The 16,512-nt window shown below is 52.7% G+C and overlaps 1 protein-coding gene across 2 annotated transcripts; it reads right to left on the minus strand.

The window, feature by feature from the left end:
• Positions 1 to 605: 605 nt before the first annotated feature.
• Nlrp6 (NLR family pyrin domain containing 6) lies at positions 606 to 6,909 on the minus strand. 2 transcript variants are annotated; one of them, XM_015503415.2, is made up of 8 exons: positions 6,688 to 6,908; positions 5,786 to 6,066; positions 5,539 to 5,577; positions 3,638 to 5,348; positions 2,789 to 2,881; positions 1,921 to 2,091; positions 1,680 to 1,847; positions 606 to 1,265 (listed from the first exon to the last, which is right to left on the minus strand). In XM_015503415.2, exons 1-8 carry the CDS (start codon positions 6,714 to 6,716, stop codon positions 1,127 to 1,129), a joined length of 2,631 nt encoding a protein of 876 aa, XP_015358901.1. In that variant the 5' UTR covers positions 6,717 to 6,908; the 3' UTR covers positions 606 to 1,126. The 2 variants fall into 2 exon arrangements, with proteins under 2 accessions (XP_015358901.1, XP_015358902.1); XM_015503416.2 differs by lacking the exon at positions 5,539 to 5,577 and having other exon boundaries at positions 6,688 to 6,909.
• Positions 6,910 to 16,512: the final 9,603 nt, after the last annotated feature.

Below are 16,512 nucleotides of genomic sequence, written 5' to 3' on the forward strand. Positions count from 1 at the left end.
TGTGGGCTTCACTTGCCTGTCCAGGGTCTCTCTGCTCACAAGAGTTGCTCAGAGCCTGAGGGTCTCAAACTTGCCTCAGCTTTCTGAGTTGCTGGCATGACCGGCCTGCGCCCCTGTGCCTGGCTCACACATTGTGTTTGCTGTACCATGTTGGTGAATCATCTGTGAGTCCACTGAATTGTGCATTCACACACCACGTTTTTACCGGGTCTTGTTCTTGTATAGCATACTTATTTATTGTCTGTCTTTCTGCCTAGAATAGCAGTTCCCAGGGGACAGGGGTTCTGTCTGCTTTGTGGCATGAAGGAATGGATTCATAAAGTGATTATGGAGGGACTTTCCCCTGGGAAGTGAAAGGGCTGATTCCAGGGCGCCCTCCATTTGGATGGAGTCTCAAGAGCTGGCAGGGCCCAGCTGTGCTGAGCAGAAAAGACTCAGAGTTTCTTGGGACGTCCACTGTTGGCACTGGCTGGCAAGGTCAGGTCTTGCCTCCAGGCTTTCTGAGCCTCTTTCCTCTGAGGCCTAAACCCTGTCCTCCCAGGCAGGCGAGTTGGAGGAAAGACCCTACTGGGGCCCTGGTGAAAAGTAACAGAAACCAGTGGAAGTGAATCTGAAGGAGAGTTTATTACCAGTGATGGTGCTGTTGCGGCTCCCACCTGAGCCAGACATTGGCTATCTCCACCCGCCCTGGTCTCCCCTTCCATAGATCTCAGGCAGCTAGTGGACGCCTCGGGGCTCAGGCTACACTACCTCAAGGATGGCCTCAGTCCTCCCAAATTCCCAGGGAGGGCCCCACCACCTTCTGCCTACAGGGCCAGAGTGGGGGCTGAGACTCCACTTCAGGTGGAGGCCAGGTCAGAGAAAGGGTCACTCTATCAACCACTAGGTGCTCAATTCACAGGGGCTTCATCGGTATTACTATTTCAGGGGCTTTTGCAGTGGCAGTGGCTGTAGGCTGAGGTATAGATCCCAGGCCTGACCAGGAGCAGACCCCTGTCCAGGGCCTCTCTGCTCAGAAAACTTGCCCAGAGTCTGAAGGCAGCATCCTCCTGCCTTGGGGACTAGGACTACCTCTCCACGGGGGCTCTGACCACAGTGCCTTCTACCCCGCTCTGGCTTCAGGGCCTCAGAGGACACTGTTGAATCCCCTGGGAGGCTCAGGGTGGCTGTCCAGCTCTGAGTGTATGATGACCAGATCTGGCTTTGCTGTCTTCACGGCCTTCAGCTCCTGCTGGGCCAGCTCACTCAGCTCCACAGAGGCCAGACTGCAGCCACATGCAGAGGACAGAGGGTATGGGTCAGCTGAGGGAGAGAACTCCAGGGCTGGGGGACAAGACTGGGGCACAGTAGGAGTGGGTGACGAAGGGGCTGCTGGTCTAGGCTGTGCCCAAGGCCCAAGTGACCGAGGCTGTCTCTCAGGGCCTTTGTCCTTCAGGGGAGTCAAAGGGTGTTGGGATCACTGACCACAGGATGTGCATATTTGGTCAGTATAGTGATCAGGGCCAGGGTGGGGGCCAGGGCTTCAGGGGTGGGTTCTAGGCTGGGCTCCCAGATCTGTGTCTGAGCCTGGTCACTTGGGAGGTATCTGGAGAGGCTCCTCTTGAGGGTCAGGGAGTCCCAGCATCCACCCTTCCTGGGGTTACCGGCTGTGTCCCCACACTTTGTCCACCTGAATCTACCTGAGCGTCTGTAGGCTGCATGATGGGTGCTGCAGGACTGCACACATGTAGGTCACTGTGGGGTCAGACAGCTGGCAGCCACTGAGGTCCAGGGTGGTCAGGGCAGGGCTCTGCCGGAGCATGCCTACCAGGTACTGGAGTGCTCCCGGGAGGCCAGACAGCTGCACCCTGAGAGGAGGGCTGGCTCAGGAGCTGCTGGGGGAGGGTCCCATCCCTCTGTCTCTCCCAGGCCAAGCCTCACCTGAGTGTCTGCACCCGGCACTGGGGCCAAGCCAGGCCTTCACTCAGCATACGCAGGCCTGCCTCACTGACCCTGTTGTGGAGGAGGCCTAGGTCCGTCAGGGCTGGTGCCACCTTTAGGGCCTCAGAGAGGTCTCGGCAGATGACATCGGGGAGTTTGCAGTAGGACAGCCTGTGGTCAAGAAGCTCGTGGGTCTGTGGGCCAGCCCCCGGCCACTTCTCTACATCAACTGCACAAACCAAGGTGGGCCAGACCCCACCAGCTGGGCCAAATGTGGGCATCCTTCTGGTTCCTTATATGTATTTCCAGATTGCTGTACCCGCCCCCCCACCCACTGGACTACTTGGCCATGTCGCCACTGATTCATGGGCATCTGGTCATTTCACCATCTGGTGAGTGGGCATTCCTGATGGACAGGAATTGAACAGCTATCTCATTCTCAGTACTGTTCATGCCTCACGAAGTCTCACATCAACCCTCCAAGGTAGAGGACGCTGGTTGCATTTCACAGAGAGGAAGCATAAGCCCAGACAGACTGGCTTGTCCAAGGGCACACAGAGGCCAGGATTCACGGGCAGCCTGACCTCAGAGGGGGCACCTGATGCCTTCCTCTAGAGGGTTGGCCCAGGAGTCTCCAATGGCACCTAGCAGCCTCCTTGGAAAACAAAACAAAACAAAACAAAAAAACCCTGCCATCCTCCCACCCCCAGGTGCTGAGTCCCCTCTTTTTCCGCCAGCACCACACCTTTCCCACTAGCACCTCACTCTCTGATGGGGTGGGCCCCTGTTAGCTTTCTCCCCCCCCCCCATACTCCTGTCTCTGGAGGGCATCCTGCCCCCTGGGAGGGGCTGGGGCATGGTTACTCACGTCAGGCTGCTTAGGCCGCACTGTTGGTCAGTCATGGCCTCACAAAGTGGACGCAGTGGGGAACCCAGGAGTTGTTTTGTGGAGGCTCGAGAACTGCAAGAAGAGAGGAAGTTGAGGCTGCTGCACCGCTTCAGCGCCTCCTAGACAGGGCCCTTTCTTCTCTGTAGTCCTCAGGCCTTGGTGCTTCCTCTGCCATCCCCTCGTGTTGAGCTAGGACCCCTCTACCCTTTAATTCACTGAACTAGAGTGAAACCCAGGAGGGGATCTGCAGGTCCCTAGGGCCAGCCCTGCCCATGTCCTGACATTCATCCTCTGAAAGATGCTGAACACCCAGGACAGGTGCTGAGTGGAGCTAAGTTCAAAGTAACTCTTGCACAAGCTTTGTCACAGAGGAGCTGGAAGTCTGGTGTAAGAAGCAGGCATGGGGAATGTCATGGTATAGAGTGGTCGTCAGGGCACTTCTGGGGCCAGTGGAATCCCAGGCCAGCTGAAGCAGCCAGGGCAGGCTTTCAGGATAGGCAGCAAGCAAAGTGTTGAGGGGAGGGACAGCAGGTGCACGGCTCAGGGTGCCAAGGGCATGGTGGACTCTAGAACTCTAGCTAGAGCTGGGTGGTGGTGTGCTGGAACATGGTGAGGACACCTAGTGAAGAAGAGGGGCACGGGGCCGCTGCCTTGCAAGGGGGGTGAACAAAAGCAGCCCTGAGGTCCTCCCTGCCTCTGGGGGAACAGGCCTCAGGTTTGGACATGCTTCCTCAGTCCAGATGGGCCTAGGTGCACGGGCCTTCACTGCACCCAAGCTTCATGCCTACCAGGGCCTGCCAAAGGAGCAGCCCTAGCCTGGAGACTCACCCCTGCAGCCGCTTCACCAGGCTCTTCTTCTTTTTCTTCTCTTGTGCAGCCGCCAGTCCAATGTTAACCAGCCGCAGTGCCTGTCCAGCCGGGCAGCATCGCACACAGTAGCTCAGAACCTCCAGATCCATGCGACTCAGTCGCACTCGCTCCAGTGCCAGCTCTGGGAGGCTGCTAAGGGCCTGCCGCACAAAAGCATCCTCCTGTGTCTCATACAGGCAGTACAACAGCTCTAGGGGGATGTTGGGCTCCTCTATCTCCTCCTCTAGTTCCTCTGTGTCCTCCGTCCCCTCTGATGCAGTCCTGGGGCAGCCCTGTCCCTGCACCCACCGCAGGGCATCCTCTTTCACACGCTCTGGAACCACACAACCAAAGTGATGCTCGATGTCTCGGATCCGCTCTGTGCTCAGCAGCCCGAAGAGGAAGCGGGTGGTGAGCGCCAGGTGTCCACTTAGCTCCGTGTCTGTGCGCAGGAGTGACCCCACGCTACCCGTCGGTGCCCCAGGAGCCCCCTCCTCCTGAAGCATGTAGGACAGTGCTGCGAAGAACTCCTGGAAACTCTGGTCAATGAATCGGAAGATGACCTCTGTCTGCAGCACGCCTGGCATCTCCTTCTTGCAGAGAAATAGTGTCTGCACTTTGGAGCCGCGAAGCTCCAGTTTCTCCAGGTCTTTTTCGGTGAACTGCGCCTTACGCCGCAGGACGCCCTCACGGGCCAGAAGGCACAGCTTGCGCAGCTCTCTCTGCACCCAGGAACCGTCGGCACCAGTGGAGCTCAGCACGCTGGCGATGAAGAGAAGGTACACTGAAGTGGTGGTCTTGGAGGTGCGCGACAGGTCCTGGCCCAAATCCAACTGCTGGCGCAGCACGGTGCACACGATCCAACACACGAAGGGCACGAAACACAAGCCGTACAGCGTCTCATTCTCTTTCACGAAGCGATAGGCACGCTCGGCCCTCCACTCATCCTGGAAGAACTTGTAAAAGTACTTCTTCTTGTCCTTATCGGAGAAACCTCGCACCTCTGCGCACTGTGGTGAACACAGGCGGCCCTGCAGCCTCCCAGGGGCGGCCGTGCGCGTGGTCACCAGCAGGCGGGCGGAGGGCAGCAGCGCTTTGCTCAGCAGCCCGCCCAGCACCCGTGTACCGCTAGTGGCCTCAAAGGGGTCTGTGCAGGGCGCGGCCTCGGCGGTCCCGGTTGCCGGCAGCTCGTCTGCGCCATCTAGTATGAAGAGCAGCCGCTGAGGCTGCGCTAGCATCTGTCGCACGGGTGCGCCCCGATCGGGGCACTGGTCCAGGATCAGGTCAGCCAAGCTGCGTGTGCCCGACAGCTCCAGCAGCTCGTGGCATGGCATGAAGAAGGCGAAATCCACTTGGCCTTGGTACAGCTTGCCCGCCGCCCAGTCATACAGGATTTTCTTGGCCGCCATGGTCTTGCCAATGCCCGCCGGGCCCTGCAGTACCACGGTCAGCGGCCGCTGGCCTTCCTGGTCCCGCTGGAACAGTCGGTTGAACGTGTGTGTGTCCGAGCGCCGTGCGCGCTCCGGCTCTGGCTCCTCCGCCAGCCCCAGCGGTGCCTCCTCCAGGGCGGCGGTCTCGGGCGCGATGAGTAGCTTCGTGAAGCGCTTGTTGATTTTCACCGAGCGGGCGTTCCTCTCCTTCACTTTGGCGTGTTGCCTCAGCACGTGCTCGCGGTATTTCTTCTTGTACTCTGGGGAAGCGACAGGGAGCGGGGCGAGAATGGGCTGGCTTTCCGGCACCCTGGGGCCGGTGCCCTCCCTGCCAGTCAGGCCTCGGTTTCCTCTAGCGCGTCCTGGCGCCTTCCCGCTCCAGCCTTCCTAGGGCCAGCAGTGGCAGCGGGACTTAGTGCTCTGAGCCTGTGCCTCCCACAGAAGACCTACCGGCCACGGAGAGCAGCGCCGAGGAGCTGGGGCCGAGCCCTGAAACGGAAACCTGAAGTGAGACTGCGCCGCGTGCGGGACGCAATAGGGGGTCGAGGTCTCCCCCGAGAGCATCCAGGATCTGAGTCATAGGATTTGCAAATTTGTGGGTAAAGCGCCAGGGTTTTATAGGGGAAGCTGGAAGGAAGGCAGCGGGCGGCAAAGACCCTGAACCAGGGACCCTGGGGAACCCCCAACCAGAGCTCACGCTGCTGCCGCTGCGCCTTGAGCCGGGCCGCCACGTCGCGCACGTCGGCTCTCTTCAGGGTCTTGCGGGCCACATCCAGCGCTGGCTCTGGCCCATAAAAATGGGTCAGCTGCTCCGCTAGGTCCATAGCGTCCGCACGCTCCAGTCTCCCCCAAGGGATGCTGCGCCCGTCCATGGGCGCATCCCGCAGCTTGTGGCGGAAGCGCTTCAGCTGCTCCTGGCTCAGGTCCTCCAGCGCGGCCAGGAGCAGCTCGCGGGCCGCCGCAGCGCGGGGCTCCAAGCTGGAGGCGAGCAGGATTTATGTATGTTGCCAGGTGACCTCTGCCACACACACAGGGAGTTCTGGGTGTCCACAGTGGGCAGGGGCCCTATCCAGGGGATCTGGGCTAACGCATTGTAGAGATCCACAGGGGCAGAGGGAGAGCTCCAGACCACCTCTGCCGCCAAGCAAGGCCTGTGCTCCAACCTCCTCACTGGTGACGAGGACTCACGTACCAGCCTTCCTGCTCCATACCCCTCCCCCCACTTCTTGCTTTCTCCCTTCCACACACCCTGCCAGGCCGGGTGAAAGGCCAAATGAGGTGTGTACCTGGGCTGTCCTCTGTCCTTTCTCTCCCTCTCTGCAGAGCCAGGGGAGGACTGGCCTCAGCAGCAGCTGTCACCTGTTCTCAGATTGTGTCCCTGCATTTCTACTTGGCTCACTGCACACACACACTCTGGGCTCTTACAGCAGGGCTAGCCTGATTCCTGGGTGGGGAGCAGACCCTGTAGCCCTCTGTGGCAATGTAGGCTCTAGAACTCTGAGCCTGGCGTGGTGGAGAAAGAGCTGGGACAAGGCAGTCAGCATAGTGAGGCCCTACAGGAACCTCTCTCTGGACACCCTTCTGGGATCCAGCACTCACCTGGAGCAGGAGGTCCCTGCCTCATCCATGGCGGCTTGTCTCTGGATCTAGCACTCAGAGGCGGAGTCAAGGACCAGAGAGATGACCCCTACCCAGGGAGAGCTCAAGCCAAGTCCTGGGGGTGGGAAGCTGTTCTGCGCTGTCCATTCCCCAGGTCTGGGCATCTCCGGTGCTCAGTAGGCACTGAGGTGTCCATCTGATCTGCAGCAAAGCTCCTACATGTAGGCTCTGTGGCACAGGCTGTACTGTCACCCTTTAAGTGCTGTTCTTGGTGACCTTTGATTCCCACTGCTCTTCTGTTCTTTTAGCATTCCTTGCATGGGGTGTGGCATCCAGCCATAGCAGTGAGCAGCTGCTTACAGAAGCAGACCATCTGCATGGAAGAGGTGGCCAGCTCAGAACCAGTCCTCCAGCTCAGGCTGGAGATAGTGAATTCTGCAGGCGGGGTGAAGAGGGGCATCCAGGCAGAGGGAACATGATGGTGAGGGAGGGCTGTGCTGGGGGACCTTGGGGAAGGGCCCATTCTCTCCTGGGCATGAGGCAGCGTGCCACGGGGTGGGCTCTGCAGCTTCCCACTGTCCTGAGTGGGCTGATGAGAGGTTTGGACATGAGTAGTCCTTGTGACCTCTGGGACCACCAGCGACCCCACTGCCTGCGTGGAATGGGTGTGTGGGGGTGTAAGAAGTGAGTGCATGTTTGTGTTAATGTGTCTGTGGTGGGTTACACAATGCTCCTCAAACAATCCCTGGGACATATGAGTGTCCCCTTATATCCTAAAGGGACCTTGTAGATGGGACTAAATTCAGGATCTGAGAGGGGAGTATATCTTTGGTTATCCAAATGGGCTCCAAATGTCATCTTAGTGTCATAAGACGTATGCAGAGGGTATCATCTCAGTGTCATAGGATTTGGCACAGAGGTGCTTTGGGACAGAGAACAGGAGCTAGCTCTGAAGATGGAGGAAGGGGCCAGGAACCAAGGGTTCCGGGAGCACCACTCTGGAAGCTGGAGACGTCCATGGGTCTCCTCTCTGGAGCCTCAGATGGAGCACTGTAGAGCCAACACCTGGCTCTCAGCCCAGTGAAACTGATTTTGGACTTTGACCTGTGGAACAAAGAGAAGAAGTGCGTGTCATTTTGAGCACTAAGTTTCATGGTTTGTTACCGCAGCTGCAGGAAGTGAATTCAGACTCTGCATGGCCCTGTGTGAGGAGAGCCTTCTGCTGTGGCCACGCACCTGGCCACAGGTCGTGCTCAACCTTGCTTCCCTCTGGAGCCCTGCTAGCTACCCTTGGGGAAGGAGAGCCAGAGCCTGGGAGTGGACAGTTTGCCCCAGCACTGCCCGAGGTCCCACCCCACCTGCCCCTTGGACTTCTTCCCTAAGGCCCTGCCCGTTTTTTCAATCCCAGGGGCTTCCCTGTGTCTGGGAGGGTCCCTGGTGGTAGAATACTCACAGGATGTCCACAGGTTCAGAGGACGTGGCCTGGAGGGACAGAGAAGGAGCTGACATCACACATTCTGGGGTGGGCTGTGCTTTGTGAAGGGCTTTCATGACCACGAACCAATCACTTGTCACAGGGCCCTGAGTCCCCGTGGGCTGGTGTGTTCAGGTACATGGCAGGCAAGCCCTCACTTCAGGAGCCAGCTGGGCAGCAGGCAGCAAGGAAGAAGAAGGTCTCCTTTGTGCCAGGGTTTGGTATGAGCCCTCGGCAGACATGGTGTGAGATGCCAGGCTTGCCTTAGGATCTGTGTCCTGGCCTTGGCAGAGGGAGCGACCTCCATGAGTACTTGGGCTCAGGGAGGTGCTGTCCATTTGGGATTCCAGCCCCCTTGGTAGGCTGAGCCCTGACTAGCTCCTCTGACAGCCTGGGATTTTGCAGAGGGAACATCACAAGACAAAGCAACAGCCTCCTGGCCTGACTGGGGAGAGTCTGGGGCCCCACACAGCATGGCAGGCAGCACAGGGCCCCTAGGGAGTGGCCTACTCCTGGATACCCCTGTGCCCTTGCTGGCCCCTCGTGGAGCTGACTCTGAGTCCAGGACCCTCACCCTCCTCCAGAGGCCGACTCGGCCCACATAAGCACGGCTGTGCAGCTCTTCATGCACATTCAGTTTTCTGTGTCAGTTCTGGAAAGTCAGTTATCCTTAATGGCTTCTTTCCCTTCATTGTCTAAGACAAAGTGCAGAACCAAACCTGGGATCTGGTCCTGGATGTACGCCCAACAGCAGCAACCTTGGGTGGTTGAAGTTGTAAAAAAGGCCTGACTCCCTGAGGGAAAGACACAGTCTTTACACTAGACACCATGAACAGGCTTGTGTCTGTTGAAGAAACTGGATCCAGGACTAAAGACCTTCCAGATCTCATAGCATTAGGCTCAGGTGGTTGTGGTGGTGAATTTTTCTAAACAGTTAAAGAGATAACATTGTCCATAATAACTTTGAAGTAGGAGCAGGGGAGACACTTCCTAATTTATTCCATGAAGCCATCAATGACCGAACACCAAAATCAGGCAGACCTATCATAAATCCATTCAGACCAGTATCTCCCAAATACAGATGCAAAAACCCTCAACAAAACATGGGCAAGTCAGATCCAGCCTGTGAGAAATGCATCCCACATCAGAACCAGGGGAAATTTGCTCCAGGCATCTGGAGACATCAAAAAATCAATTAATAGAGTCCATCACACCAGAAGGCTGAGGTCCAGGAGACAAGGTCACACCAGGAGAGGCAGGAAAAGCTTCCACAAAACCCTACAGCCATTTGTGATTTGAGAAAATGCTTGGTGAGCTGGATCAGAGTGGAACTTCCTTAGGAACACCTCCAGCTGAGATTGGATGCAGGAGGGGTGAGAAGACTGGGAACAGGACAGGGATGTGCCCTCCACCCTGCTGCATTGTGCGGGAGGTTGCAGCCTATGCAGGAGGACAGACAGGAAATAAAGCGGACACTGGGAAGGAAGAAATAAACTGTTTCAGTTTGCATATGACACGATTTTCTCTATGGAAAATTTCAAAGAACAAAAAGCAGGACATAGATTAATGTGCAAGCCACTTGCTGTCCTAGGCACTAGTAACCCCTGGATCTGAACTTTCAAACATGACATCATATATGTTAGCACCCAAAAGAGAAATACATAGGTATAAGTCTAACAAAATAGGCACAAGATCTGTATGAGATAAGCTAAAACCTGACAGAGAAATCTGAGGTCCAAATAAAGAGACGCTGTGTAGTGGGTAGGAAGACTCAACATTATTACGATGTCAGTTCTTCCCAAATTGATCTATGGATTCTTTAATGAAATCAAAATAAAAATACCAACAAGTTATTTGTGGGTATAAAACCACTGATTCTCAAGTTTATGGAAATCTGAACACTCAGAACAACATGACCCTGAAGGGGAATAGATGCTGCCTGGTGTTCTTTGTACCTAGGGCAAAGGGCCTGCAGCATGCGGTGTGGCTGGGAAGAGTCTGGACAGAAGACCAGGGGACAGAATAGAGAGCCCAGGAACAGGCACACTTGATGAGGAGCAGAGCGACTCCATGGGAAAGGACTTCCCAGCAAACACTGCTGGACACGGACCTCACACGCACACAGTCAGATCAATGTTGGTCAAAGAACTGATATTAAATGCGAAGGGGTAAAACTGTTAGAAGGTAATGTTAGAAAATCGAGAAGACCTTAGGTAGGGCAATGACTTTTTCATGCAGCACAAAATCATGGTGCATGAAAGAAAAAGTATGTTTAATGCTTGTTAAGATCCAAGGCTTGTGCCCTGCAGAGACACTGTCAAGAGGATGCAAAGGTGAGTTGAACACTGGGAGGGAACATCTGCAAAACACCCCCCTGATAGAAAGACTGTTGTCCAAAATAGAAACATGCAGGACTCAACAGTATGATAGCGAATGACTCAGTCAAGACCTGGGTCACAGACCTGAACAGACACCTTTCCAAAGAGGAAATGTAGAATTTATCTATTAGTTCTAGAAGTTTTCTGGTGGAATTTTTTAGGTCTTCTAGATGTAGAATCACGTCCTCAGCAAATGGTGATAGTTTGACTTCTTTTTTACCTATTTGTATTTCTTTAATTTCTTTCTTCTAATTGTTCTAGCTAGAGTTTCAAGGATGAAGTTGAATAGAAATGGTGAAAGAGGACATCCTTGTCTTGTTCCAGTTTTTAGAGGGAATGTTCTCATTTTTTCTCCATTTAGAATGATGCTGGGCTGGGGTTTAGCATATACAGCTTTTACAATGTTGAGGTATGTTCCTACTTTCTGCAGCTTTTCTAGTGTGTTGAACATGAAAGGGTGCTGCTGTATTTTGTCAAATGCTTTTTCTGTGTCTATTGAGATGATCATATGATTCTTATCTTTAAGTCTATTAATATGATGAATTATGTTTATTGATTTCCATATGTTGAACAAACCCTGCATCCCTGGGATGGACCCTACTTGATTGTGGTACACTATCTTTTTAATGTGTTTTTGTATGTGATTTGCTAGAATATTATTGAGGATTTTTGATCTATGTTCATCAGGGATATTGATCTGAAGTTTTCTTTCCTTGATGTGTCTTTGTCTGGTTTTGGAATCAGGGTGATATTAGCCTCATAGAATGAGTTTGGAGGGGTTCCCTCCTTTTCTATTTCATGGAATACTTTGAGGAGGATTGGTGTTTGTTCTTCTTTGAAGGTCTTGTAGAACTCGGCTGAGAATCCATCTGGTCCTGGGCTTTTCTTGGTTGGTAGGCTTTCAACCGCATTTTCTATTTCATTACTGGAAATTGATTTGTTTAAGTCATGTATGACTTCCTCATTCAGTTTGGGTAGGTCATATACCTCTAGAAATTTGTTGATGTCTTCAAGATTTTCTATTTTATTAGAGTATAAGTTTTCAAAATAGCTTCTAAATATCTTCTGTATTTCAGATATATCCATTGTGATATTTCATTCTTCATCTTGTATTTTAGTAATTTGAGTTTTCTCTCTTTCTCTTCATTAGCATGGCCAGGGGTTTATCTTTTTTATTTATTTATTTTTTAAAAACCAAATTTTTGTTTTGTCAATATTTTCAGTAGTTTCTTTTGTTTCAATTTCATTAATTTCAGCTCTGATCTTAATTATTTCCTGTCTTCTGCTTTTGGTGTCAATTTCTTCTTCTTTTTCTAGGGCTTTGAGTGTAGTGTTAGGTCATTTACTTGATGACTTTTTATTCTTTTAATGAATATGCTAAGTGCAATAAACTTTCCTATTTGTACTGCCTTCATAGTGTCCCAGAAATTTTGATATGTTATGTCAGTGTTCTCATTTATGTCTAAGAATTTTTAAATTTCATCTACTATTCATTCATCATTAAATTGTGTATTATTTAGTCTCCGTTTGTTACAATAGCTTCCATTTTTTATTTTATCATTGATTTCTAATTTTATTCCATTGAGGTCTGATAGAAATGCAAGATATTATCTAATAATTGCTTTGTAGCATGATATGGTCTATTTTAGAGAAGGAGCCATGTGCTGCTGACAAGAAAGTATATTTGTTCAGTCTGGGAAAGGAGAGGGAGAGGAAGCTGGGCTGTAGGCCTGATAGAGAAGGCAGGCACAGCCCCTTGCTCTCTGCTTTTCTGGTCTCTGTCCTGCTTGAACGTGGACACAGGCCTGGGGTTCAGGAACAATGCCAAGAGGCTGGGAATTGTGGCCAGGGCAGGAGAGGAGCCTTTCTCAGTCCTGATTGTCTGAGAACTACTGGGCTGGTCTGTCGCCTGGGCTAGGACAGTCCCAACAACTACCACCAATGGTCTCGGAGGCTATCTGCAAAAGGCCTAGTCTGAAACCCTCCCCATGAAGCCTGTCTGCTGCCACAGCCCCTCTAAAACCTGCTGACCCTCACTCAGTGCCCTGGATCCATCGGCCTTAGGGAGTTCCTCTCCCATCCCCTGTGTGTCCAGAAGGAAGTGCCTCCACATCGAAGCCAGCCACTCATGCTCGGCTGGATGGGCGCCTGCTCTCCCAAACTCTGGGTGAGTGCTACAGAGAGAAAAGTCCAGACTGGTCTTGACAGTCAGGCACCTAGAGCTGGGGGTCAGCTCAGCAGTGGAACCTTGCCTAGTGTGGTCCTGGGTATGGAGGTGGTGAGGCTACAGAGCAGGGGAACCTGCCCCATGTCCCTGTGCCCTGAGCATGGTTGAGATGGGACATCTTATGCCATATGCATTATATCACAACTGAGAAACAGAAAGGGTCAGGCCTAGGGGTGGAGAGTGGGCTACTCCACAAGGCACAGCACCGAGTCTGATTCCCAGCATGGGAATGAGTTAGACAAAGGCAGCAATGCGTCCATGGTCTGATTAATCATTAGCCCTAGTTCCTCCCCAAAGCCTCTGCCCACTTCTCCAGGAAGGCCTTGGCAGGACCTTGCAGGCAGCAATCACCTGGCTCTCCTAGGAGATCAGGACCCATAAAGTGTTATCAGGATCACGATACCACTAACCCTTGCTACCCTCAGAGAGCAAGGGCCTGCCCCACGCCCATCTTGCTCTCAGAGCTAGGTGGCCAGAACCCTGAAACCTGCTCAAGGGTGAATTAGTCATTCCCCCAGTGGGGCACCATCTGCCAGCCCTTGGCCTCCTGCCCTGGACCCTGTGTGGCCTCCTGGGTGGGGCTCAGTGGAGGGTTATGAGTAGGGATTTCCTGAGAGGGTCTGACCTGAAGCCTCAGGGGATGGATCCCCCTGAAGAAGCCCAGATTGGTCCCCTTCACAGCCCAGGACAAAGTAGGAGTCAAGAGCCAGGTGGCACCTGAGGCAGAGTGGCCTTTGGGGCACATGGAGCCCTCCCTGTTGTCCTGCAGGTGGGAGCTCTGCCTGCTGCTGAGACTGTGGGGAGAGTGCTAGATGCTAGAGGCTGGGACATTCATGCCGTGCTCAGGGCCCTGCCTGGGCCTGGCTCCAGCCTTCTTTGCCCACAAAAGCCTGAGGCCAGGCCCTTGCTGCTCCCTCCTCAGACCCACCTCCCCCTGGGCCCAGCAGCCCCCATCCAGCAGTGGAGAGCAGCTGCCCTTGCCTGTGGGCACTCCACACTCAGTGCACCCACCTGTAGGTCCTCCAGCTCTGGGCAGGCATGGGTGGCCAGTCCCCAGCTGCAGTGCCCCCTCCTCTGTTCACACTTGACCTCTTCAGAGGTCTCTGGCACCTGCCCACGACCTGTGACCCTCCTCTTAGCAGCTGCTGAATGGGTGCTGGGGTCTGGGTCCTGGCTCTGCCACTCACTGACCACTTTGACCAGGACCCGCTTATGGCCTCCCTGAGCCTGAGTCTCTTCATCTGTGTGTGGAGAGCTCATGTTTCCCCCCATGGCTGTGAGCTTGGAGGATGTGATACTGGGATACTTAAGGCTGGGCCTGCATGAACTTGGACCCCCTACTGCACACCACATAAATCAACTTGAAGTGGACCAAGTATAAGGTCCTTGGTTAGCATCTGGATGGCCATCTTAAGTGGCAGCCACCAGTTTAAGGGAAAAGTCTCACTCTCCTGTCCAGGGCGTTTCTGAGAGAGGCTCACCACTCCCTCACAGCATCCCTTCATGGCCTGCATCAGGACCTGCCCTGCTGACCTCTGAGGCTCCCCCACACAAGTCCCAGAACTCGAGCCTGTTTTTCCTCTCTCTCCTGTAGAGAGATGGCCTATCAGAGCTCCGACAAATAAACTCTCCTGTGTATCTCTGCCTGGTCTCTTTCATTTCTCACTTGTCGGTCTCACGTTCCTCGCTTTCCCTTCACCAAGACCTTCATTCAATACCAGAATTATAAAGCTCTTAGTAAAATACAAAGATCTTCAGAACCCTGGATTTTGCCGTGAATTCTTAAATATGATATTCATAGTGACGTAACAGGTGTTCATTTGATGCTTTGACTATATCCCTTGTGGCTTTGAAACTTACATGTTTTTTTCTTTTTTCCAAACTTCTTCTCCCTGGCCTTCTCTTCCTTGATCTTCTTTACCTTCATCTTTTTCTCTGATCTTCTTTTCCCTAACCTTCTCCTCCCTGATCTTTTCCATGAATTTCTCCTTCTGTTCTCTCCTCCCTAATCTCATTTTCTATGAATCACCACTTTAAAAGCCCCCACCCCTTCCTGCTGATGGGCAGAATCACAGCCTTTGGGACAGGGGTCCCCTTTGTTTCTCCTTTGCCAGCAAAGCATAAGCCTTCTTTTTCCTTTTTCTCAAAAACATGTCCTCGCTATTGGGTTGGTACTGGGGACAAGGACTGTCATGTTCTTTGATACTCAAGGTCACTCCAGGGGAACTGGGCTGCAAGAAACAATCACACCAGAGACAGAGACACCTTTTTCTTTGGGTCCTGTGATGGCTTCTCTGACCTTAGGGGTCTGTGGAAAGAGGGAAAGAAGAGAGCACGTGCTGAACCCTTTTACTGGGGAGAAGCCATTCAAATGAGACAAGGGGTCAGGTTTCGGGGGAGGGTTGAGTTTAGCTTGGTGATGTCTGCTGTCACCAGGTCGACTGACATCTATGAAGGTCACGCCCAAAGGCAGAACAAGAGAAGGGGACACACAAAGGGAGTTTCCATGGAACATTCTATCCCAAACAGGGCAAAGGGGTGAGATTACAAAAGAAGAGGTGAGTGTAGCTCAACCCCAGGGGTGTGCCTACTCAGAAGGCTGGCCTTGCTATCTGAGTTGGGGAAAAGACTGAGTCACAATTCATGGCACTACCTGACAGACTACAGTGACCTTTCATGTTGCCGTGGTGCATCAGGACTGAAAGGCGTGGTAACTCCATGTGGCTCCCCACACAGGACCAAGCTTTTGGGAACAAATTTGGTGACCCAGATGAAACCTGACAGCAGCATCTTCTTCAACTTTCTGGGGCAGGCCTGGCTTTCCAAGGAACCCCACTTTCATGCTGAGGATTCATGTTTCTGGCAAACTTTTCTAGAGCCAACTGCAGGAGTGTTAGGAGATGAGCGTGTGTGTCTTGGGTCCAACCAGAGGAGCTGTTTCTGTGAGTAAAGGGAGGGACCAAGGGACTGTCCCAGCAGATGCTGAAGCCCCTTTTGCTTCAGGGAACTCCTGTCTTCTCTCCTTGAACTGCACATGTTGCTCCATCAATTGCTCTACTTTGAGAAAAAGAGAATCAAACTCAGGAAAGTCACAACTCTGGCCATTTGGTAAGCTCCCCTGGTGCGCACACCAGATTCTACACATCTGGTTCCCCTTTGTGGGAACATCTAGTCCCTTTTAGTGGGGGCATCTATGGTGCTATTGGTGTATGAGTCATGGTTAAGCAGAAGTTGGGAACTTGGGATTTCCCCCTATCTGTTCTGTTCTGTTTTAAAGGTTTTATTGGCCATGGTTTGGGAGTTCTCTCTGGTTGTCTGTTTTGTTTGTATATGGACAGTTCTGCATTGATTCTATGGGTAGGTAGTTTTTTAGGAAAGATCTTGGCTGGTCAATTTAAGGGTTCCCATCTGTTTACCATGATTTTGGGGCTCCTCTCTTGTTGTTTCTGTGTTTCTTTTTTGTACAATTTTGCAATTGGAGTTGGCTTGGCAGAGGTAAAGTGAGTTGAAGAAAGGGCCACCTATAGGTATAAGCCTGTCTAAGATAATGTTTTACCATAATGTTCTGGCTTTTAAATAGCTTTCTAGATTATTGTACCATGTTGCAGTTGTAGTTGGTCTGTTAAAGGTAAAGTAAGTGGAAGAAATTAGTATAATCAGGACTGTCTGTGTTGAAGGTTCCTGTCAGCCTTGGTTTCAGTGATCTTCTCTTGTCTGTTTTTTTTTTTTTTTTTTTTTTTTTTTTT

This window comes from Marmota marmota, unplaced genomic scaffold, assembly GCF_001458135.2.
Source record: "Marmota marmota marmota unplaced genomic scaffold, marMar, whole genome shotgun sequence".
NCBI classification, from domain to species: domain Eukaryota; kingdom Metazoa; phylum Chordata; class Mammalia; order Rodentia; family Sciuridae; genus Marmota; species Marmota marmota.